This window comes from Mytilus edulis, chromosome 4 (assembly GCF_963676685.1).
Source record: "Mytilus edulis chromosome 4, xbMytEdul2.2, whole genome shotgun sequence".
Classification (NCBI taxonomy): Eukaryota; Metazoa; Mollusca; class Bivalvia; order Mytilida; family Mytilidae; genus Mytilus; species Mytilus edulis.
Genome location: NC_092347.1, coordinates 76,994,536 through 77,020,121, shown reverse-complemented (window position 1 = coordinate 77,020,121; position 25,586 = coordinate 76,994,536). Strand labels below are relative to the sequence as shown.

The 25,586-nt window shown below is 33.1% G+C and overlaps 1 protein-coding gene across 1 annotated transcript in view; it reads left to right on the top strand.

Annotated features, from left to right (window-relative positions):
- Positions 1-3,291: 3,291 nt before the first annotated feature.
- The window catches only part of LOC139521536 (uncharacterized), a 70,982-nt gene continuing 48,687 nt past the window's right edge, over positions 3,292-25,586 (top strand). Inside the window, exons 1-6 of the mRNA XM_071315011.1 lie at positions 3,292-4,882; positions 9,336-9,686; positions 9,966-10,024; positions 10,788-11,018; positions 23,098-23,319; positions 25,469-25,511. Coding sequence (XP_071171112.1) covers positions 3,292-4,882; positions 9,336-9,686; positions 9,966-10,024; positions 10,788-11,018; positions 23,098-23,319; positions 25,469-25,511 — 2,497 coding nt within the window. The remainder of the gene's footprint in view (positions 4,883-9,335; positions 9,687-9,965; positions 10,025-10,787; positions 11,019-23,097; positions 23,320-25,468; positions 25,512-25,586) is intronic.

Genomic DNA, 25,586 nt, shown 5'->3' with positions numbered 1-25,586 from the left:
CCAATGCAAATATAAGGTAAAAGTCCGAACCAGCCTTTTCCCGCCATATTTTATAAATCAAATATCTCGAAAAGGAGCTCCATGACCTATCAATATTTTTTGTTTATTTTGATCCTTAACCAATACTCTTCCAGCTATAAACATCAATTTTGAATTCTTTATTTATTTAATTTTACTTTATATCACCTAAGTACATCCTTAATCAAAAATAAACTGACAACGCCAAGGCAAAAAAAGAAAAAGATATACATGAAATAGTTTACAAAACACATTACAGAAAAATAAAGATTCACCAACACCACCAAAAACTTTGGGGTGATCTCAGGTGTACCTGAAGGGTAAGCAAATCTTACTCCAGATGTGGCACCCGTAATTAAATTATATTATTTCATGATAATCCATACAGAATCAACTTTGTTTGATGATTTCATTCATTTAATCTTTTTTTTGAAACAGCAATAAGCGAATCTTTGCATAGGCCCTTGTGGGAATTTGTGACTGAACCAAGGTCCAAGTTTAAAACAGTATTTGATTTTTCAATACTAAAGGAGTGGGTGGCCATACATATTTTCGGCCCTCTGTAATCGGAAAAAAAAAGTTATAATAAATTTAAGATTAATATGGAGCTATGGCCTTTCAAAGTAAATTTTATACAATTTTTCGTAAATTTTTGTTATCTTTTTCATAAATCTTCTCCTCTGAAACTACTGGGACAACAAAAACCGTGAGCATGGTAAAAATCGTCCGATGACCCCGCCGATCAACCAAGATGGCAACCATGGCAAAACACATAACTTAAAGATTTGTTGAAATTAATATGTGTGTTTATATCTCTAAAACTAAAGCAAATCTGACAGGTGAAATTGTTTATCAAGTCCTGAAATTTTATTAAGCATTTAATTTAGACAAACCGTTGTTGAGTTGCTGCCCCTGAATTGGTAATATTATTATTGATGAAGATAAACTGTAAACAGCAAAATGTGTAGCTAAGTACTATCTACAAATAAGACTCAGTGGCGGATCCAGAACTATTCCTAAGGGGGGCCCGCTGACTGACCTAAGGGGGGGCCGCTCCAGTCATGCTTCAATGATTCCCTATATAATCAACCAAATTTTTCCCACGAAAAGGGGGGGACCGGGCCCCCCAGGGTCCCCCTTTGGATCCGCCTATGTAAGTCAACATTATCAAAATTGCCATAAAGAGTTATTGTCCTTTAAAGTAAATTCTTCACAATTTTTCGTTATTTTTTTTTTATTTTTTTACAAAAATCTTCTCTTAAACAACTTGGCCAAATGAAACTAAACTTGGTCTAAAATATTCAATGTCTTACAGTCAATAAGGTTATCATAATTTTGATAGGCTTGAAAATTTTTACTTCTTTTGGTTGTTGTTTTTTGCAATTTCAGGGTTCAAATAATGGCCTGTATCATACCTCCCTCATTGTCAGATAAGATTGTCAACAAATATACTCATCTGACTTTATTGTAGGGTTGTCATATAAAATAGAAATTAAAGTGAATATTAAAGGTTTGATCTTATAACCTTTTTAAACTTTTGTGGTTAAATCTTGGGTGCCATGTAAATATAAATATTTTTGTTTGCCGGAGATTTAATCTGGTGTGCACTAGTTTGAAAAATCGTGTGCCTGACTTTTAAACTGGTGCGCGCGACATTTAAAAGCATGTGCACGACCTCGAACGTCGTGCGCACAATTTTAAACATTACTTTCAAAAACTTGTATGCATAACTTTCAAAAATAGTTCGCACGACTTTCAAACTTGTGCACTTCTTCATATTGAATCTTTGACAGTCGTGCCCACTAGTTTTTGCCTCGCTTGACATCGTCAAAAAGCGAGTCATAGGTATGCTGTTGTCGGCGACAGCGGCGACGTCGGTGTCAACAATGTATTAGATTTTGATTAGGTCTAGTTTACGGTGAACCACTAGTGGTAAGTCATAGACATTTGGTATGCAGGTGTATTTGTATTGGCACATCTCATTACCATGGATAATATTTGGACCTGCCTCCTCAGTAATGGTCCATTGACTTTGAAATTTTGCTTAGTTTTCATGTATTAGTTTGTGATTTAATTAGGTCGGTTTATAGGGAACCACTAGAGGAAGGTCAATGATATTTGGTATGCAGTTGTATTAGCATCGACACATCTAATTGCCATGGAGATTATCTGACCCCGCTCCCTCAGTTATGGTCTATTGACTTTGAAATTTTGCTAAGTTCACATGTTTTTGTTTGTGTTAAGGTTTTTTTTAAAGGGATCTACGTATGATAAGTCAATGTGCGTTGTTATGCAGTTGTATTAACATTAGTACATCTCATTGAAGATTGTTGCCATGTACCTTCAGTCATAATTCATTGGCTTTGAACATTTTCAAAATTTACATGTTAAAGTGTTGCTATTTTAATTTCAACATTTGCATTATCAAAATAACCAAAAAGCGAGACATATCTCTGTGATAACAGGTTATTATTCGACCGCAAACATTTTTGTATGCGTCGTATATATTCGTATGATGTCTTCGGCGTTAGCGTAGTCCGAAGACGCATTTCCGGACAATGAATTTAATTTAAGTGAATGGATCTCAGGCTATGAAATATACCAGAAGTTTCAATACTCAAAAAGAACGCTTGGGATTGATTAATTTTGAACACCCTTCTACCACCGGACAGGTATCTTCTTCTTTATCTTCGACTTTTAATTTCGACTTTTTTTTTCTTTTAGTGTTGGATCATAATTTAACTATAATTTAATTTATTTTACACCAATTTATCTTTGTTTACCAGTAACTTATATAAGCAAGAAAAAAGTTTCAATCCATATAACCATCAGAGTTGATGTACGAAAATGGTGTGATTTCCAATCCTATAGTTATAGTACACAAAGACCAAAGGATGGTGCCTGGCTTAACTTGTTTGTTGTAATGTCATGCACGAGCGCATGGACAGTTTAAGTAGGAATTTCGATCGGTTTCAATAAATTGTCTAAGTCTTCTATGTTAATTTTGTGAAATATTTCGGATATTACGTTTATTTCGTTTCCCACGCATTCATTAAACAATATTTTCATTTGAATAGTGTACTAACAACAAATAAGAGAACTGTTTTATGATACTTTAAGCATTATCCAATTTCTCAGCGTGTGAAAAAAAATTTCGACCGAAAGTTTAAAAAATATAGTATTTGATATATTTTTCGTTATTTTTTCATGAAAATCTATATAATATAGACTATATATTTTATGTATAAGAATTGAATTATATTTTTTAACAGAATGGCACAAAGAAAATCATTTTCTGTATTTTCTCGGACTAGAGATGACAATGAGCTGTTTGTTTGGACACATCTTTGGCGAACTACGTGTAACAGAGAAATCATCGAGAAAATGTTAGAAGAAAAGAACATTGCCGTAATTTTGGATCATGAATCTGGGGATCCCTTAGTTATAGTCCCTACTTCAAAACTTGACTCAAGTTTAATCGTTGTACGTAAAATTTTTGAACAAATGTCAGATGGAATGAAATCTGTCAAAAGAACATCTCCGCAAACAATTTCTGACACTGAAATAGCAAACATGTCTGAGAATTTTGAAAAAATGGAAGTTGGAGTTTACCGCGGTTTCGGTAAGAGTTGTTTGTGGTTTGTTGGTGACACTATCGTAATTGATAACATTGACATTCATATGAAAAATACTTGTTTTGATTCAAGTCTTCCAAAGCAGGAGTTGAAATATTCAGCCAATGAAAATGATAGCTCAATTGAAAACTCGTATGAATATCTCGAAGCACCAGTGCAAATTACTTTAAACCATGACGAACAAGCCATCATATGGTTGAATAGCTTATTCAAGTTTGAACACCAGAAGTCACACCATCTTCATGTAGACATTGATCGATTTGATGTTAAAATGTCAGTGTTTGATCACTCTAAAAAAGATGAAATCGAAAAGGAAGTAAAAGAAAAAATATCTCTGTTTCGTCCCTCCTTAGCACAGAAGAAACTCAGTTTTAGCTCGCCTATGACTTTGGAGTTCATATCAAGGCAAAAAGTTCACAAATTTATCGATTCGAAGGTGAACTTATTCGGCAGGATTCAAGTTGTTTGGTTCAAAGAAGGGAATACATTTCTAAATATATATGCTCGAGATTTTGATACACTAGACAGAAGCGTAAAAACAATCAATTCATCAATCAAAGAGGACAGCTTGCCGGTACCAGCAAACGTGTTTAAAAGCAGTAAACTAAAGGAACAGTTACAAGCTGTTGAAGCGTGTTTCGACGGCACAGCAGACATTACTTTGAGTCCCAAGGCTTCAACGATACACATTCGTTTTTTAAGTGATAATGCCTCAGCTGTATACACAAAAATAAAGAACCTTTTTGTCGTTTTAAATGTTTATTTAACTAAGAACCGTCAGCCAAATTGTAAACTTATGTTTAGAAAAGTGAAGCAATTTGTGGAAAATAAATACGCAGTTGAGCTTTCGGAAAACTTTGAAGGTGGGGACTATAAATGGGTCTTGAAAGGAGAAGATAGAACTGTGATTCGATCAACAGAAAATGAATTGGCTGACCTTCAAAAATCTATCACTTCAAGAGCGAAAACCTTCATCACAGATGAAACAAAAGATAATGTGTTGGCAAAACTTCATAGCATTGATGAAGCCAGTGAATGTGCTATTTCTTCAACAGAAACATTTTTACATAATGAGCAATCGAAAGACCGTATCGACTTGAGAAAACGTATTTCCTGTCGTACATGGACACTCAGTCGTGGAACAACCGTCAAACTCCAGAATTGCAATCTACGACAAATGTCTGGGATGACGAAGAACAGTTTGGTAGTTGATGTTTTTCCTGCCCGAGGTATAAAACTTTTTTTTTAATTCGTCAGGGGGTGCCTCGGTGACCAAGTTGTTTAAATAAGTCTTATTTCTTATTTAATATTCAAAGGAAGCAGCAGTTATTAGTGGAGGAGGCTGCATATATTAAAATTAATCACCTTTGTACTCATCAACAAGTAAAATGGTTGAATATTTAGAACATATCGTTGACTAATAATGAGCAGGATAATAGATATATAAAGATATGGTATGAGTGTCAATGAGAAAACTCTCTATCTAAGTTACAATTCATAAAAGTAAACCATTATAGGTCAAAGTACTGTCTTCAACACGGAGCTTCGAGTTGGCTCACACCGAACAGCAACCTATAAAGACCCCCAAAAATGATATCAATGATCATACATACATACATGTATATAATATTACAAAGAAAATTGAGTAAATTGAAGTTATATCAAATTAAGAAAATAGAAAAATCAACGCTTTTAATATAGCTATAGCCGAATATAAATATACTTCTCTCGTTTGAAGACTGTGTAAGGTTGGTTAGATATCCTTTGGCATTACATGTATAGAATGAAGATGTTTTATAAATAAAATTATGTTCTCTCCATTCAAATTGCTACCAAGCATCTTAAAGTAATCTCGCTAGATTGAAATGAAAATTTCATAACTTTTTATCAAAGAATTTTTTTCAGTCTGAGAAAAAAAGATTGATTAATTGTGGCACATCAAAATTAAAAAAAAAATCTTTTTTTCTTATTTCATATCAAAGCAGAAAGATCGTTTTAACCATTTGACTTTGACAGTTTCACAATTGTATGACATTATTATTTTTGCTCTTATCTCCTAATCCAAAATTTTCAAAATTTTGGCCTTTCGATTAAATATTCCTATAACATATCTATTTTCTTGTTTAATTATATACTTTTCTGATCCCTTATTCCTACATGCATATTTATTATAATGATTTTGCCTTGTATTTATGGTTCTTTTCTTATTTAAATCACAAACGAAATTTAATGACAGGCAGACAGTTATAAAAAAAACTTAATGAATAAGCTTGAATTAGAATCAAGATGTTTGCGTTATTGTGCAAAGTTTTGGGTTATAAGGCAAAGGTTTGCGTTATATAGCAAAGAATTTCGTTAATTTATGTCGCAAGGGTAAAATGCGTTATATTGTAAAAGTTTACATTTTTTTGATAATGTTTGCTTTAAACGCAAAGATAGGACGATTTTTTTTAAAATGTGTAGACCTCCCATTATAGTATTGTTTTTATCTAGCACGAAAAGAATATTTATTTACTTCCTTAAAACCGATAAAAAAAATTCACAGAACACCTTTACGATATGTACTTGGAGGTTGTATTGCATTTTAAATAAATTGAAAAAGTTTTTGGCCTAGGTATTTAGCATATGTTGGATTGGTTATCAGGGCGAACTTTGATAGTTCAGAAAATAACTCCATAAAAATATTTCCTGTTTTGTTTTTTTATTTAAGCTGAAGATAAATTGCTGTACAAAACATACCTATGTAATTTAAGTGTTACTTAAATTTTAAAGATAACAAAAATAACGTATGTCGTCCAGGTTTTTTAATTAACTTTTTGGAACTCCTTGTGGACATTTTCTCGCTGCGAAAAAGGCGAGTCTCTTATTTTTGTCTCTGCTTCTTAAGCTTGTACAAATAAATTTTATAGTTTATCTTCACTGCACGAATATTGTTTGTATATGTAACACTGTCAAACGTGTCAAAATCCCCGAAACGTGTCCCTTTCGCTAAAATGTGTCCTTAAAATCACAAATTTTTCAAATGAGTATAATTTCACTTCCCTTAAACTCGCCTTAATATGTAAGTGTGCAACCAAACTTTCCCTTAACGATAATACTACAACCCATATACCAGTATATGTTCAGGGCTTTTCCTTATATATACTATTTAAAGATGCAAATGCATACTAAGCCTTGTTAAAAATTAACCTCTGATATACCTTTTTGTCATTCTTGCAAAGGAACATATCGGCATATGCATTTACGAGACTCAAAATTGTTTTAATACAGCTACCGCAATCGGCTCTCTTTAAAAATAAGAATTTCATTATATTTCGCAGTCATTTAAAAGTTACAAAAAAACCTTGGTTAACGCAATTGCTTTCAACTTTTAAATAGATTCCAACAATCCAAATATGCTAACTTGGCATTTGTTTACTACCTATATGAAAAAATATGTTCTAGTACTTTTATTCAATTTCAATTGGATATCCGCCTTGAAATTTAATTGACAGGGATTTGTTAGTATTTCTGATGAAGAAGTACACACAACAGTTTGTCTTAAAGTAAACTGCACCATAATTTTACAATATATAAGTATAGACATTAATACTGCTCGAGGTATTGCTTGCGTGGATAACTAATGATTTAAATTGGTCTATTTTCATTTCGGTACACTTGTGTCATTTTGAAGGGCTTTGGCCGTAAAATCGACAAGAATTAGACGGGTTTTTTTATGGAATCGATATACGCGAGGTTATTTCATTCACAGCTGAAACCACACAACAAATTGGCTGCATTCAAAACTGCAATCTTAAACTAACACTAGAACACACCCGTGATATCACGGGTCCGTGACTGAATTAAAGTATATTACTATGCGCAAGCCTTATTTTAGTATTAGTATTGTCATCTGATAAAGTCATGCCGATTATAAGATACACAGTTTTTCTCTGCTTTCAAGTCTTTCTGTTTGAACCCGTCGAACTGGAACTTATAAATTATTGGTAATATTAATTATTTGGAAAACAAAAGGTCCTGGAATGGAGTATTTTTTAATCAACAGCATTGTCCTATATACGTTATAATTTAAGTTGAATTCTTTGCTTCGCTGTTTTACGTCATGCCCACTAACACATTGCAAACTGTACCTATACGCCTTTTTTTTAGTCCAGATTTTAGTATTCGTATTGTTATCTTAGAAAGTCTTACTGATTAAAATACTACAATAGGTAACAATTTGACAATTTAGTAGTGTCAACCCTGTGGTTATGACCCGTGTATATAGCATATTAATCCTGAATACAACGTTTGGTGGTGCGCCTGTCAGATGCGGAACGTACAGATAAGGTAATAGGAAACAGTTGAATATACTATTGGTATCGGTAGCGGACTCGACCCGGAACTTCTTAATTATTGGCAATATTAATTACGTGGAAAACAAAAGGGCCTGGAGTGGTGTAATTTTTAATCTACACCTTTGTACCATATTAGTTATATATAAAGTTGAATTCTGTGATTCGTCGTTTTTACGTGATGACGGCTGACAAATTGGACCTCGTAATTTTAGTATTATAGATGTACAAAAAACACTTTCATGCTATTTTCCTTAGACAAAAAAAATAATTGTGTCCTGGTATTCTAGGTCCTGTTGTCCATTCAAACTTTTCTAGCAATACTGTACTTATACACATTGATAAACTTCTTAATTTTTGTCAAAGGATTCAAGTAAACTTCCAAAACACGATATCTCAGATATAAAAAGAAAAGTTTGAGTAGATGTATCGTATTACGTGACGATTTTAAAAGTCATGCGGACAAATTGTTTTACTCAAAATAAAGTCTACTAGAACACGGGTCCGTGACTGCTTGAGCCTTATTTTAGTATTGGTATTGTCATCTTATATTAAAAGTCATGCCGATTATAAGATACATTGTTTTCTCTGCTTTCAAATTTTTTCTGTTTGAACCCGTCGACCTGGAACTTACCAATTATTGGTATATTTATTATTTGAAAAAACGAAAGGTCCTGGAATGGAGTATTTTTAATCAACAGCATTGTCTTATATTATTTATAAGTTGAATTCTTTGATTCGAATCGATGTTTAACGTCATGCCCGCTAACAAATTGAAACCTGCACATATACGCCTTATTTTAAGTCCAGATTTTTAGTATTCGTATTGTTATCTTAGAAAGTCTTACTGATTAAAATACTACAATTTGGAACAATTTGACAATGCTTGAATTTAGAAGTGTAAACCCCGTGATTATGACCCGTGTATATAGCAAAATCCAAAATACACCGTTTGGTGGTGGGCCTTTCAGATGCGGAGCGTACAGATAAGGTTATAGGTAATAGGTGAATATACTATTGGTATCGGTATCGAATTCGACCCGGAACTTGTTAATTATTGGCAATATTAATTATGATCAATTATGTGGAAAACAAAAGGGTCTGGAGTGGTGTCATTTTTAATCTACACCATAGTCCTATATTGTCTATATATAAAGTTGAATTCTTTGATTTGTTGTTTTTACCCGATGACGGCTGACAAATTGGACCTCGTTATTTTAGTATTATAGATAATGTAGACTTTCAATGTATATATTTAACCGAAACAATAGCAGTTATCGGCTTAAACTAAACATAAAACACACCATCCCACATAATTTATTTAATAATATCATACTATTTTTGACAGAAGGCGTATCAGAAGTCAACATCCAACCTGGCAATGTGTGTTTAGTAGCCACTTTACGCGTCCCAGTTTGGCGGGACAACAAAAATAAAGAAAAGGAAACTTTTTGTAAACAGGTTGTGGCATTACAATCTATAATTTCAACAGACGAATCAAAGTACTCCTCTTTACATTTCGATTTGGCTGATGTAGACAAAGTCAACTGGCCAGTTCGTAAATATATAAAAGTCATATTAGCAGTGTTCATCAGGAAAAAGTCTGCTATCCCTATCCATTTTTATGAACCAAAGAAGGACATATTTGAAGAAATAACCATTGTGATTGAGGAAAGTAATACAAGGACCAGTAGTACAGGTAATTTATGTGTTTCGTTTGAATTGGCAAACAATTGAATGAAGTGAACTTAAGATTTTTGTTTCATTTTAATGCACCCATAAAATATTGATATATTACATATCAATAGAAAGGTAAACATCTTTACTATCTTTTGCCGCGGTCGTCAAGTAATTGTTTAATGCAAATTCTGAGTGACCGTCAAAGTAGTCATCAAAATATAATGGAAAATATATTTGCAAGTTCATCATTTGAAAACAAGTTGATATTTTTCTATTCATATTTTTTTTTCATCTGTAGATAACCCGAAATCAAGTTTGAAGATAACGGTTGAAGAAGGGGAACTAGCGAAACAGAGGGTAAGTTGTGGAGCAAAGTTGTTGAAACTTCAGTTGGTAGTTGTAAAACTATTAATTTTCAATGAGTCACTTATCGTTTGGTTAATATTTGTTCTCCGCGACCGGCATTAGCTGATCTATTTTATCTCTTCGTCTATCGTCCATTTTTCCGATTTCTCCTTAAAACTATGACTTGTAAACAATGAAATTCGTTACATTTTGCAGACATGTTGCATAAGATGGTCCTTTCAATGTTTATATCCTTAATTCCGGTCGGTTAGGCGTTTTTTACATTTGCGCCGATCTGCATTTCATTTGCGCCGGATGTGTATACGCAGATGACAGGCAAGTATCATTTCGTATTTATCATTTAATACCTCTACCGTTAGCCAGTTGTGAACATGTTATGAATTATATTTTATAACATGATGCCAGGACAACGAAATGTAGATTTGTCTGCTTGTCAACACGTTTACATGTCGTCAACAGCTGACCGGCAAACCTAATATTACATAAACGTTTTTTTTATACCCAATAATTGAAGAAAAAGCAAAAAACCGAAAGAGGTATGTGACGAAATGGTGCTTTATTCATTTGGTTAACTTGTATACATTTAATAGTGTTTTTTTTATTATCGAGTTTAAGGGAAACGTTTTATATCATTACCAGATTGACAATTTGAATTTTGGAAAATATTTAAGATACAAAGACGCTATGGCTTACTAGATAGCAATATTATATACGTATTTTTTATAAATTAATTCTAGATTTTTTTTAATTGCAGACTGACGTCATTGTTAATAGTGCACATAAAACTCTCCAACTGCATTTGGGTGCTATTTCTAACTCTATACTGCATCAAGCTGGACCACGCATTCAAGATGAATGCAACTCTCATCTTAATGTTGGAGCCCAGATTAGCTACACAGAAGTTGTAGTGACAAATCCGTACAATTTGTACTGTAAAGTGGTTTTTCATGGAACGCTTCCAGCTTATAAAGATGACAAGCAGAAGGTCAGGAAACTGAATTTAATTAATTCTAAGCGTAGAAAAGTGGGAGGGCAGTTTTCATTCAATACCTTATATAACGAATTGTTTAAAACAAATTAATTTTTTTGAAATGTTGTTTCTGATGACACAATGCATGTAATGTTGAATAGTTATAAATTTACCACAAAAAAAAACTACAGTAAAATTACATCAAAATTGACTTTCAGTGAGTTAAATAATGGTTATGTTATTTTTTTCTGACTGTCAATCACGTCTAGAAAGTTACGTAAAATCCATTGGAAGTTGGATGTACAGTGATTAATATGTTAGTCATAATACAAGGTTTTCTGCTGGTGGAGATTTTTTCCCCCGAGTGTATCAGCAGCCCAGTAGTCAGCACATCTTTGTTGACTTGAGTTATCATTGATATGTTCATAATTATAGATTAACTGTTAACAAAATTTAGATTTTTTTAAATACTAAGGATTTTCTACCTCAGGAATAGATTACCTTAGCTGTATTTTGCACGCGTCTGGCGTAAATATGAAATTTCAATCCTGGTATATATGATGAGTTTATTCATGATGGTAGTTTTTGGCTTTGAGCAACTTTACATACACTTTCGCCCCTCTTTTACAAAAATGCCATTACTCTATAATAAATTTACACTGTGTCTTTTATGTTTTTAATAGTTGTTTTTGTCCTTTATGTCGATCGCTCGAGTCAATCCATTTCCAATTGTGACATTGTATATATGCAATGAGTAACACGCCTGGATTATCTTATGACGTTGACCCATTTGGAACACACGAGTTCATTACCATTTCTTTTGTTGAGTTCTAGTTACCCAATCTTTAGTTTTTTAGTAGTCTTTTATGGACTGCTGTTTTCGTCGCGTTTATCATTTTGCAGGGTGCTGTCTGTTTTTTATCGAATTTTTATACTACTGCAAACAAAATTTTGGGTACGTATAATGCTATGATGTTGGCTTCGGTGTCGTCGTCTGCGTCTTAGTTGTCGTCCGAAGACACATTTGGTTTCCGGACAATAACTTAAGTTAAAGTGAATGGATCTCTATGAAACTTCACAAGAATGTTCTATACCACAAACAGAAAGTTGTGGTCGATTTTTGGGGTTATGGTACCAACGGTGGAGGAATAAGGCGCCAAAAAAGGCCACAAACAAGCATTTTTTTCCTCGAAAGACCACATTTGTTTTGCGAAGGCAACCTATATTATGTCTAATTTTTTGTCACAATCAATGTTTACACAGTATTGTGCTTGAAAATTGTGTCCACATTTGCACCAACTGTTCAGGGTTCGACCTCTGCAGTCGTATCAGATTTTATTGGTTTTTATTGCATCAAAGGTATTTTCACCATCATTTTACTACCCCTAGGTTGTTGACAATGCCACGAAAATCAGCCGCTCGGTGTATATTTTTACATGACGTTCAGAAGATCTGATCGAATTTTGACAAGAACTTCGCCCATTAAAAGCTGCTATTGTTATCATGGCGAAAAGTTTTAAAAAAAAAACCAGTCAAACTGGATTTGTTTTCAAAAGGTTATTTTCCCTAGGACTATTGAACCAATAGAAAACAAACTTTTTGAAGATAACAAAAGGTGTTTTTACTTTGACTCTGATATGAGAAGCTTAAATAACCTCAACAACGGTTAACAATGGGTTTGAAACACTGGATAATTGGAAAATGCATTTAGCCGTTGAATTAATTTAGAATAACATATGAATTGGAATGAAAACAACCAATTCTAAAAAAAATTCTTAAATGGTTCTTACCAATTGTTTTGTCTTATATATTGATATAAAGGTTATAAACAAGCGTTGCCATTTTGTTAAGATTATGAAGTCAATATTGCCCCCAACGGACGTCCTTGTTTATATTAGTTTGTGTTCGTTGTCCTGATAAAATGTCTTGTAAGGATCCAATGTGTCAAAACGAGACCATCGATAAGACTATCAAAGATGCTCTATTCAAGAATCAATGAACCCATTGAAACGAAAGTTTACAGGAACACATATGTTCCTGTAAGGTCTGCTAGAATTCTTTGTAATTCAAATAATTTTAAAAGCTGCTAGTGGTAATAAGTTTTCGTTAAATGGTATTTTATCAGGGGCGGATCATGGATGAAAAGTATCAGTAGAATTTCAATAGAAATGGTATAGAAGTAATCCAGTAGTGAGGGGGAGGACAGGAGGGTACCCTTCTCCCTTCTCCCACCCCTCTTCTCCTTTCTCCTACCCCCGTTCTCCTTTCTCTCATTAGAATAAAACATCTCCTTTTGAGATATTTTTTCTTGAAATACTAGAAAAAAATTTAAAAGGAGAGATATTTTATTTTTTCTCCTTTCTCCAACTTTTTCTCCTTTCTCCCAGCCTTCCTCTCCTTTCTCCTACCCCCTTTCTCCTTTCTCCCACCCCCTTTCTCCTTTATCCTACCCCCTTTCTCCCTGTCTCCCTTACCCCTGTCCTCCCCTTCAGTAGTTATAAAATGGATTCTAAAGAAAACTATACATTTTCAATTGAGACAAACACATATAGTAAAAATGGCAAAGGATGTGTAGTAATTGACAATGTTACAACTCGCATACAGAGACCAGATAAAGTAGAAACTATTAAATATAGGTCGACGAATGGATTTCAACAATGAGTAAAAGCCCCAAAAAACAAGTTATAAAAGGCAACAAAATGACTAAAGGACAGTTCAATGTACAAACAGAATATGAAAAACAAACAGAATATACAGTCACAAAGGACAACCACTGAATCATAGACTCCTGAACTGGGACATGCACGCACAGAATCTAGAGATGCCCCAAATGCGTTTTCGGATGCCCATCCTTTGCCTTACCTGTGACACTGATGTAATATCACAACATAAGAACACACTACCGGTATAATAATCAGTTGAAAATCGCTTTGAACTCAGCAGGTTGATACATAGCACAAACACACCTAAAACATTAAAGCACAATCGCAGTTACTTAAAGGAAGTTCAAAGCAAATTAGAACTAATAAAATACATGCATATACAATGCATAACTAATATATCGACCCGTACACATCCAACACCCAATTATTCTATTAAAATATCTGACGTCTCAATCTTATGCACTGCGGCACCGTTAAAGTCCACAATTCCTCTAAAGTCCACAACACCGCTAAAGTCCACAACAATTTTACGCTAAAGTCCACAACGCCGTTAAAGTCCACAAACTTTCCGCTAAAGTCCACAAAATGACCTCCGCTAAAGTCCACAAGAAAACACCGTTAAAGTCCACAATAACAAGTTCCGCTAAAGTTCACAAAAAAGTACCGTTAAAGTCCACACCATTTTTTTTTATTGTTAAAAATATATTATTCGTTATTTTTATCCCGTTCGTACAATACAAAGCATGGGCCTTTCTTCTCGGTAGTAGTTTTTTTATCAGTTTGAAACATGAAAAAAGGCCAATTTGGACATCATTACTAAAATGTTTGTAAATTCGTTAGTTATTATTACTGCATTCTACAAGTACTTTTTTTCTCTTATTCTTTGCATATAATCACTTTTTGACATAATTAATGTACAAAACAAAGGTGCCTCCTAATCTATAACATTTGAACGGCATTCATTCAGGCAACAATCTTGTATATCATAAACAAAAAAATACTAAGTTTATGAATTCCTTAAGGTCTCCTGTCGGAAAACTCTTAACCAACCGAAACGGTTTAACGTGATTTATTTCGGTGTTCGTTATAGAAAACAACGGAAAATAATGTGTTATGATTTTCAGATCGGGAAAATGAAGCCAATATGATAAATTCTAAATAAAAAAGAAAATATTTTAAGCTTTGAATTATATTTTTATCGATTAGTATCGGACATCGATGCGTTGAATGGGTGTCTACCAAAATGTCACAATAAAACCTGATTTGATCGATATAGGAAGATGTGGTATGAGTGCCAACGAGACAACTCTCCATCCAAGTTAAAATATATAAAAGCAATCCATTAAAGGTCAAGGTACGGCCTTCAACACGGAAACTTGGCTCACCATGACTGAACAGCAAGCTATAAAAGTCCCCAAAATTTACAAGTGTAAAACCATTCAAACGGGAAAACCGATGCCCATAAATGGACCTTAAAAATATACATACACTAGTTGTTTATCTTGGTAAAGTGTTTTAATCACATGTAAAATTACTCACAAGATTAATATGTATAAACTCACAAAACGCTAAATCTGTTCTACAGTAACAAATAAAATTATATTGAAAAGAACAGAAACGTTCTTTGATATTATATAATTCGTAAAAGTTTCAGCCTAAAACTTCATACTAGTCTTCCATTTAGCCTTTTCAAAATACTAAAAAAAGTATCTTTAAAAGAGAATAAAGAAAGGAAATTAACTCTGAAAGCGATACCGTGAACTTTGATGTGACGTTCATTTTATCAATCAATATGGATATGATAGTTCAACAATTGTTGGCGTTTGGGGCTCAATGCAAGATGAACGATCCTTATTCTATATCCACACCCTGTCTTTATCCTATATCCACAACCTCCAATGCTCATAGACACATATTTTTATTAGTTCTGGATTTCTCAACAAACAAATACATCGGCAAGTGAATGCATTTTTTTTCATTTGACGGCATTTACGGTTGGATTTTCACAAACAATTTGTTGAAAGGCGAAGAATTTTCTGAATATATATTTGTTTATTAAAATTTGGTCATACTTTTCTTCGGTTAGTTTTGTTTTTCTCCTGGTTCAAATCAAATTTTTGGATAAAATAAAAACTTTGTGTTAAATCATCAGAAATTGATAATTAACGCTTCAACATAGATATATTTATAGATTATCGTTGATCATCTCAACGAGATTGATTTTCTCGCTTGAGCCGGCACGGCGAAAGCGAGAAAGGCAATCAAGTTGAGATGACCAATGATAATCTGTTTATCGCTATTTTACCTATGACGACGTTGTCAATTTCATGTCATTTCGTTAGCAACACCACGTGCCTGCTTAGTTTCTTGCGATAATTTTCCATCTCAAGCGAGTAGCATGACATGAAAATTATCACAAAAAAGATCAAAGGAAAAATGCACAAAATAGCGATAATACCAAATAAACAAATAAACCTATGAGAGTTCTGCTTCTATTGGTACTAATTTTGATTAAAATCTTACATGATTTAGTCCCTAAATGTATACATGTATTTGTTATGAAAAAAAAACGTCGATTTTCATGATATATATGTAGGACTCTAAAGTGCGATGGTACTCTAAAGTGCGATGGTCACGCTAAAGTGCGATGGTCTACGCTAAAGTACGATGGTGTGTCACGCTAAAGTGCGATGGTTGTTTGTTTGCTAAAGTACGATGGAACACTAGGGTAATGTTTAAAGTCTAAAACATTAAAGTACATGGTCCAAGGACACAATGAATATAGTCCCTAGTGTATAACTTGCATGTTTTATTTGATACACTTTCCCAATTTATTTCTTGATATTAAATGCATGAAATATTAAGTAGGGGGATGTAATTACATGTTAAAAAAAATTGGGTGCTGAATCTTTATGTTACTGAGAAGTGATTTGGTCCAGTTCAAAAAGGTAAAACTTTATCACGTCTGAAGCTGCCAAACTGAATTTTACACACCCTTAACACAGAATTGTCAATATTTTCAGTTAGAGCTGGTAGAAGTTTCTATAATTTTGATATTATTTGTCTCACTGGTAGTACACTACACTGTAAACAAATTTTTGAGAAAGAGCAGGTGTGATTATTTTAATTTGAATTTATTGTCTTAAAGAAATGCACTACGAAATAACTGAGTGTGTTCTCGGGCCACATGGATGTTAAAACACAAGTCGTTTTGCAAAAGCTAGTAGACCTATGCCAAGGTATAAAATACATTTTTTTTGTACGATGTGATAGGCTTTATGATTTACGGCTTAATTGTATCTAAATTTTAAGGTTTGACCACGTTATAGGTAACGAAGTTGTCACAAAATACTGTATTTCCTGTAAATGAGTTTTAACAATTATGGCGTATTGGATAATTGGTGTAGCTTGCCGTTCAAACAGTCTATTGATAATGTGAAAACCTCACCATACAGTCGTCATTGCAATTACAAAATTCGGCCAATGTCGGAATAAGTATAAACATTTATTTGTACAAGCTTTAATCTAAGTGGGAGAAAACGGCGGTGTTCGCCTTGATTTATCCTTTTTCGTAGCGAGTACAAATACATGTTATAATTTCCTACAATGCACAAACTGATGTTAAAGTCCACAATTTATAATATTTACGCTTGAAAGCATGTACCCTTATTTTACCGGCGTTACAATAAACATGATAAAAGCGACAATATTTTAACAGGGACCGCAAAATAAACTGCAACAAACACAATGATTTTAATGATTCGTTCGCTTCCAATTATAGCCAGATATATCGGATATTTATGCGAATGCTATTTTATATCTAAATGAAAAATGGTCGACTGAAGGATACAAGTCTTTTTTCCAGCACAGTTAGGTTTTTATTGATTTAGTCATTGACATTTAATTGTTAAGGTAGATTCATGGTATACCGCCATCTTGGATTGAACAATCACAGTAAAACATCGGTCTAGTTATTTGCCTAAATCTGCAAATTTGGAGACAGATTTGCAATTTAATTGTTAGACTGTTCAATAATATAAAGAAAACTTTGCAATTTATTGTATAATTCAAAATCTTTAAACAAATATAATTTTTCTTGCTTTTAAAATCATTTTTCTCAAACGAGCCATTTAAGGGAAGATAACTCTTTTAGTAAAAAACTTATACTGTACAGATAGGGATTTTTTTCCTTTTTACATGTAGCAAGAAAACGAGTTCGGTGACACCCTTTTTCTTTTTATTTTCTTAAAATATATTACAAAACCTATCTTTTCACAATTTATTTCCAAATTCTATCTCATAGATTTTTTTTTATGCACACACATGAGTTTTTCCATGAACAAACTAACCAAAGGAGTAGGTTCAGTAAGACCCCTTTTTGGCCCCAAAATTAAGCAGTTTTGCAAAATTGTGAAAGTGTAATCGTTTAGCTATTTTTTGGAAAGTATAATGCTTCTGCTACATAAATATGTGCTGTTTTTGACAATACAATGCACATATATCGTGTACTAGCATCATAAAGTCATGCTAAATTACTGAAATCTTCATAATTATAGCATTTTAGTTAAATTTTAGACGGTTTCCGTCTTAAATGAAAGTGGCCGCATTCGTGTTCATTCATAATATTGAAATGTAAGTTGTATTTGATGACAATACATAACATATATAAAGGTTGAGGATTAACACGGATGCGGCCACTTTCATTTTTGACGAAAACCATCTGAAAGTGACGTTTTTTGGCATATTTGATAGATTTTTCATATTTAAGCTTCAATCGGAGCGTTTTTAATGACTGAATCAGTTAAAATCTTTAACATAAACTAATCGAATCAATTGAAATAGACACTTAATCGTTTAAAAAGTGTCCTAAATATCTCGTTAGATGAAACTGAAATTTGGGGCCAAAATCGGCCCTTACCGGACCTACTCCTTTAGGCAATTTCGACGACTCATAGCTTGAAAAATAGCACGGTGACCCCTACTTTTTATTATATTTTTGAAAAGAGCATATTAAAATCTTCATTCTGGCTAAGTATAAGAAAATTCTGTCTCAAAAAATATTTACTCATGATCTACCTTAAACAATATTTGTAATTCATCGCACTTAAATAGCGTATACCATCGCACTTTAGCGTGACCATCGTACTTTAGCGTCCCCATCGCACTTTAGAGTCCTACATATATATAACAACAAATTGTAGGTGACAAATACTTCTGACCATTATATTTTACTGACGGTTTTTGAAGTAAGTAAACGTTCCTAAATGTTCTAAAAACTTATCTTCCAAAATATACATGTATGTACTTCCAATAACTTCAATTGCAATTTGAGCATTTGAACTCAATTTCATACTAAAAAATGTAGCGTCACTTATGTATTTGGTTAAAGTTTTTATTTCATTTTCTGACTCTTGATAGATTTGTCAAATGCACATGTATGGTCGAGCTTGTACTAAACCGTACGAGTATACTCAAACGGCACGAGCATACGTTCAGATATACTTATATGGTCCAGACCGCCGTACCCGTACGGTTCAAATACTCATATTGTCTGGATCATATAAACATGTAGCATTGTTGAAAAAAATGTACTTGCACTCATCATGGATAATACACAATACAGCACCACATCCGCTTATAATTTATTCAATTCATCTTTCATTCTGAAACAAATTCATTTTTCGTTTTGAAAACAAAACAAACATGCAAACCAAGGCAACGAGTGATGGAAATCTGCTGAGCACCACAACATGCATGAATGTGTGGTATTTTTTATCATTATTTTGCTTTCAAACAAGAACATGATGGTTCAAAGTCTATTTTTGAGATTTACGGACCGTTTTGGCTGCTATGGAGCCTAATAGACACTGAATGGACATCTTACTCAGGGACGACCATTTGATATTCTGGGGGGAGGGGAGGAGGATTTTGAAAATAAATATATAACTCAGCCTTGATGATCACAAAAATAAATGGTTTGTTCTGTGGTAGTTTGAAAATAAATTATCTGACTTGCAATGTATTGAAAATAAATAACTCAGCAGGTCTAATCGAAAGTATGAGATGGCACAAGATTCTTCATAAATTCATCTTTTTTCAACAAAAAAAATCGCCTTCGGCAAACACTGCCAAAATTGATTAATAATAAAAGTATAAATATTATCTAAATATACTTGAAATGTCTGTAAATTTGCTACATTTAACTTGAGGTATGTTTTCTCAGCAACACTTACTTCACTTTTATTTAACAGGGCCGTAACTACATTGAGACAAATGCCTCATGTAGAAAATTTCAAAACCAAACGCTTGTCTCCACACCTGGTCTCCATATCAAATTGTTTTCACGTCGAGTGCCTTGCAAGAAGCAAGTTCTGTTATCCCTAAGACGTAGCCCCTGATTTTTCGGGATCAATGTTTCTTATTTATTTGTCTTTTGTTCATTGATTGCCCTTCTGTATTCTGTTAGTGTTGCATTCCTTTTGTAATTTAGTGATTTTGTTATTAACTTGATCATGACTTTAAAAAACAGAAGCCCCAGACTTCAACTATGTGAATTACAGTTTTGCTTTATCATGCATATTGGTCTATTGATGTTGTCCCTAAAAAACTTAAGTCTTACACTGAATGTATACATTTTGCTTTGAGACCAAAAATATGAAAGGGTCTGGGGAACACCCAGAAAGCATGATTTTGCATCATTTCTTCTAAAGCTTCTTGTGCCTTCAGTGGCTACAAAACCATTAAAAAAAAATTGACTCGCTCCGCTCGGCGTACCTCGTTTTGCCAATACTTTTAAAATAGGTTAGATACAATCAATCTTTTTATAATATAGTGTCTGTAAGCAATACATGTATATGTTGGGAATATAGAAGATTCATTTCTGCAGAGGATGGTGATTAATTCTGATTAAATGGTACATAATGTCTTAACTAAACATGCATTATTTATAATTTATAAACAAATAATTTAAAAATTGTATGTTTTCGAAAATAAATAATCAGTCCCTTGCCTTAATGAAAATGAAAAATCTTGCTTCAATAGTGCAGAAAATAGATAACATGTCTTCTTAGTTTACAAAAATAAATAACCGATCCAAAACAAATCCTCCTGCACCCCCCCCCCCCCCCCCCCCAAAAAAAAATATCAAATGGTCGTCCCCTTATGTTTTATAGATATTTGCAAAGGAAATTTAAATGTCAAATATAGGCTCCAAATTATGTCTCCAGCATATACATAAAGAGAAAGCTATGTTGGAGTTTCTTGTGGATGAACAAATGTTTACTTAAGAATAAAAAGAGTATATAAATAACTGATAACTTTTCCGAAATGTTGTCTGTTTGATTGAAAAAAAATCGCAACACAAAGATCAAATTTTTGGTGATAAAGAAAATACTATTATAATCTTTTCATTCATCAAAAATATAATTTATGCTGAAAAGATATACTTTCTAAGAACAAAAGACCATGCTTTTAATAAGATCTATTATATCAGGTGTAAGAAACAGAAAATTGATCTTTTGATAATAAAAAAAAATGTTTGGACTTTAACGGTGCTTTTTTGTGGACTTTAGCGGAACTTGTTTTTGTGGACTTTAACGGTGTTTTCTTGTGGACTTTAGCGGAGGCCATTTTGTGGACTTTAGCGGAAAGTTTGTGGACTTTAACGGCGTTGTGGACTTTAGCGTAAAATTGTTGTGGACTTTAGCGGTGTTGTGGACTTTAGAGGAATTGTGGACTTTAACGGTGCCACAATGCACAATGATTCATCATTTTAATTTTAAGTGACAGTAAAAAGTAATACTTCTTAAGTATAAGTAAAATTTGTCAAAACCATTCAGATTTAATATCTATTAACCTTACATTGACACATTGTTTTGTTCATGTTTTTATTGTGGCAAGTAATCGTCAGACCTATGCACGTGGACCTATGAAATATAATTATGCTTTGTTCCTCATCAACATGCTCTGTAATATATAGTATGTTGACTTCGTAAAAGGGCTTCTCAATATAAATGGGGTAAAAACGACCAGCTTCCTTTAATTTCAAATATATTCATAACTTTTCATAACTATTCAAAGCCGCATGTACAATACGATACAACAAACACATCTTAATTAACCTGCTAATCTAGTTTAAAACTCTTCGTTTAATTTAACAAACTCACGATCTCTCCCTTCTGTCCATGTTTTTTCTTACAATGTAAATATTTTAAGATCTTTACTTGTCATAATAAATACGAACGGTACCACTTGATGGGAGCACCAGTATAACTGCTACCCAAACCCTTCCCATCCGATATTAAATTTTGAAAAAATTGAAAAAGTTTTGGTCGTATATTGGTATGACGTCATCGTCGTCGTCGTCCGAAGACATTTGGTTTTCGCACTATAACTTTAGTATAAGTAAATAGAAATATATGAAATTTTAACATAAGGGTTATGACCAGAAAAGGAAGGTTGGGATTGATTTTGGGAGTTTTGGTCCCAACAGTTTAGGAATTAGGGTCCAAAAAGGGCCCAAATAAGCATTTTTCTTGCTTTTCGCACAATAACTTCAGTAAAAGTAAACAGAAATCTATGAAATTTTAACACAAGGTTTATGACCACAAAAGGAAGGTTGGGATTGATTTTGGGAGTTTTGGTATCAATAGGTAGGAATTATGTCAAATCTAACCGTGTATTTCGATTCTTAATTTTTGGTCCTGTTTTCAAATTGGTCTAGATTTAAGGTCCAAAGGGTCCAAAAGTAAACTTAGTTTGATTTGAACAAAAAATGAATTATTGGGGTTCTTTGATATGCTGTATCTAAACATGTACTTAGATTTTTGATTATGTGCCCAGTTTTCAAGTTGGTCCAAATCGGGGTCCAAAATTAAATTTTGTTTGATTTCAACAAAAAATTTGTTTATTGGGCTCTTCAATATGCTGAATCTAACCATTTATTTAGATTTTTAATATTAGGGCCCGGTTATCAAATTGGTCCACATTGAGGTCTAAAGGGTCTAAAATTGAACATTATTTGATTTCATCAAAAATCGAATTCTTGGGGTTCTATGATATGCTGAATCTAACCATGTATTTAGATTTTGGATATTGGACCATAATAGGTAAATGTCCAATTTAAGTTTTTAAGTTTAAGCTCTAAGACCACATTCATTCTGTGTCAGAAACCTATGTTGTGTCAACTATTTAATCACAATTCAAATTCAGAGCTATATCAAGCTTTAATGTTGTGTCCATACTTGCCCCAGCTGTTCAGGGTTCGACCTCTCCGGTCGTATAAAGCTGCGCCCTGTGGAGCATCTGGTTGTGTTTGAAGTTGTAACACATTACTTATTTTTATTTTGTTAGTGATTTTAGTGTTATGTGGTTATTTTGTTAAGTTCTTTTATATTTTTTTAACTTATGCCATCCTTCCCTTTTCTGTTAAGATATTGGAGAAATTTGTTAGAAAATGTCTCACAGAAGCAGAAAAGTATAAAATGAGAACGATAGCATTTCCAGCTCTAGGAACTGGAAATTTAGCACATCCAGCAGACATTGTTGCCAAAAAAATGTTCGATACTGTTGAGAAGTTTGCCAGCGACAACCTTGTGAAAAGCTTGACTGAAGTGTTATTTATTATTTATCCTAAGGATACGTCTGTAGTTCAGGTAAGTGAAGAAAATGTTTATTAAAGCCTTGGTGACTAATTGGTTGTTTCCATTAGTAATCACTCTGTGTCTATCTTTCAGTCAGTCTTTCCGACAGTTTTATATAACATGATAATATAAAAAAGAAGATGTGGTATTATTATAGCCAATGAGACAACTATCCACAAAAGACCAAAATGACACAAACATTAACAACTATAGGTAACCGTACGGCCTTCAACAATGAGCAAAGCACATACCGCATAGTCAGCTATAAAAGGCCCCGATAAGACAATGTAAAACAATTCAAACAAGAAAAGTAACGGCCTTATTTATGTAAAAAAAAAAAATGAACGAAAAACAAATATGTAACACATAAACAAACGACAACCACTGAATTACAGGCTCCTCATGACTTGGGACAGGCACATACATAAATAATGTGGCGGGGTTAAACATGTTAGTGGGATCCCAACCCTCCCCTAACCTGGGACAGTGGTATAACAGTACAACATAAGAACGGACTATAACAATCAGTTGAAAAAGGCTCAACTCATCAGATAGACAAAAAATACAAGTGGACGTGGCCGGGTACTTATAAGTCAAATTTGCCTCAAACGATCCCTATATGTTTTATGCACAGCGTGTATTTCAATTTAAAAAAAAAACTTTCGATTTTGACGACTGTGACGGTTATTAGAAAACCTAAATAAATAAATCGTGCAAATTTTCTACATTATAAGGTAGCGCAAATTAGTTTAACAGACACTCACAATTTTGAAACTTTTTAAGTAGTAATTAAGATATTCCAAAGATGAGTTCTTTTCGTATTTGGTTGTGATTTACACGTTTGCAGTTTGACAAGGATGTATTGTCTTCTCGATCCATTTGTCAAAACAATTTCTAAAGGATACATATTTTTCGGTTAAAAGCCCAACATTATTATATATTTGAAATTTGTGGTAAAATAAGGAGACAAACGGGGACCAAGAAACTATGATTTTCTGGTTTCCAGACTATAACTTTGGTATATGGTTCCATACCGAAAAGGGGACGTTGGGATTGATATTTGGGTGTTATTGCCCTACATGTATCTGTATAGACTATGGGGCCAAACACAAATTTTTCAATACTTTGTATAAATTGCTTATTTCTTGACCAATTTCAATGTGGTTTAATTCAAATAAAGGCAACAATAGTATCCCGCTGTTAAAGAGTCATTATGAATCGATCGAGAGAATACAATTCCGAGTTACAAACTAAAAAGTCTTGACCTATTGTGGGTTCTGTAATATGCTGAATTTTACGGTGTAATTAGATTTTGGATTTTCGAACCCGTTTCTTAATTGGTAAACATTGAGGTCCAAAGTGTCCCAAAAAAAAATTGTTTGATTGAATGTGTTTCTAAAATTGATAAGCTGATTCGAACCATGTACTTATATATTGGCTATTGGACCATAATGAATAAATGCCCAATTTTATTTTTAATTACCTTTGGTCACATTCATTCTGTTTCATAAACTATGCAATGTCAAATATTTAATCACAATTCAAATGGAGATGTAATGCACATTTAAAAGAAATTGTAAGTAGATTCATAGTTAAGAAAAGCTGTTGTGCAAACGTTTGATGTGTTTTATCATTTGATTTTGCCATTTTATTCGGGACTTTCCGTTTTGAATTGTCCTCTGAGTTCAGTATTTTTGTGATTTTACTTTATACAACATGAAATCTATTTTAAGAGAAGACATTTATATATTATGATTTAATTATAAAAAGTACTCTTTTATTATTATATATTTTGATTGAAGCTAAATACTATATAGATTTTTTTACAGCGTTTGTACTAAAGAGAAATAATATATCTTGGGAATTGTTTTTACATATTTTTATTAACCCGCCGTAGCGGCAGAGGAATAAAGTTTAACCCGTGTCCGTCTGTACGTCCGTTCGTCCGTCCGTCTGTCCCGCTTCAAGTTAAAGTTTTTGGTGAAGATGAAGTCCAATCAACTTGAAACTTATTACACATGTTTCCTATGATATGATCTTTAAATAAGAAATTTGAATGATAAGTCAATGATTGGACGTCATTATAGGTGGAATATAATGCGGGAACGTTTTATTTTTGTTCATTATTGATAACTCAATTATTTCAATTAAAATATTTCAGGCCTTCAAAAAAGAACAAACGAATAGGCAAAATCAAAGAACATGTAAGTTGTATTTATTAATTCATGATTTTGAAGTTTAACTGATATGTGTTTCTTAGATGTTTTTGCTTCACTTTC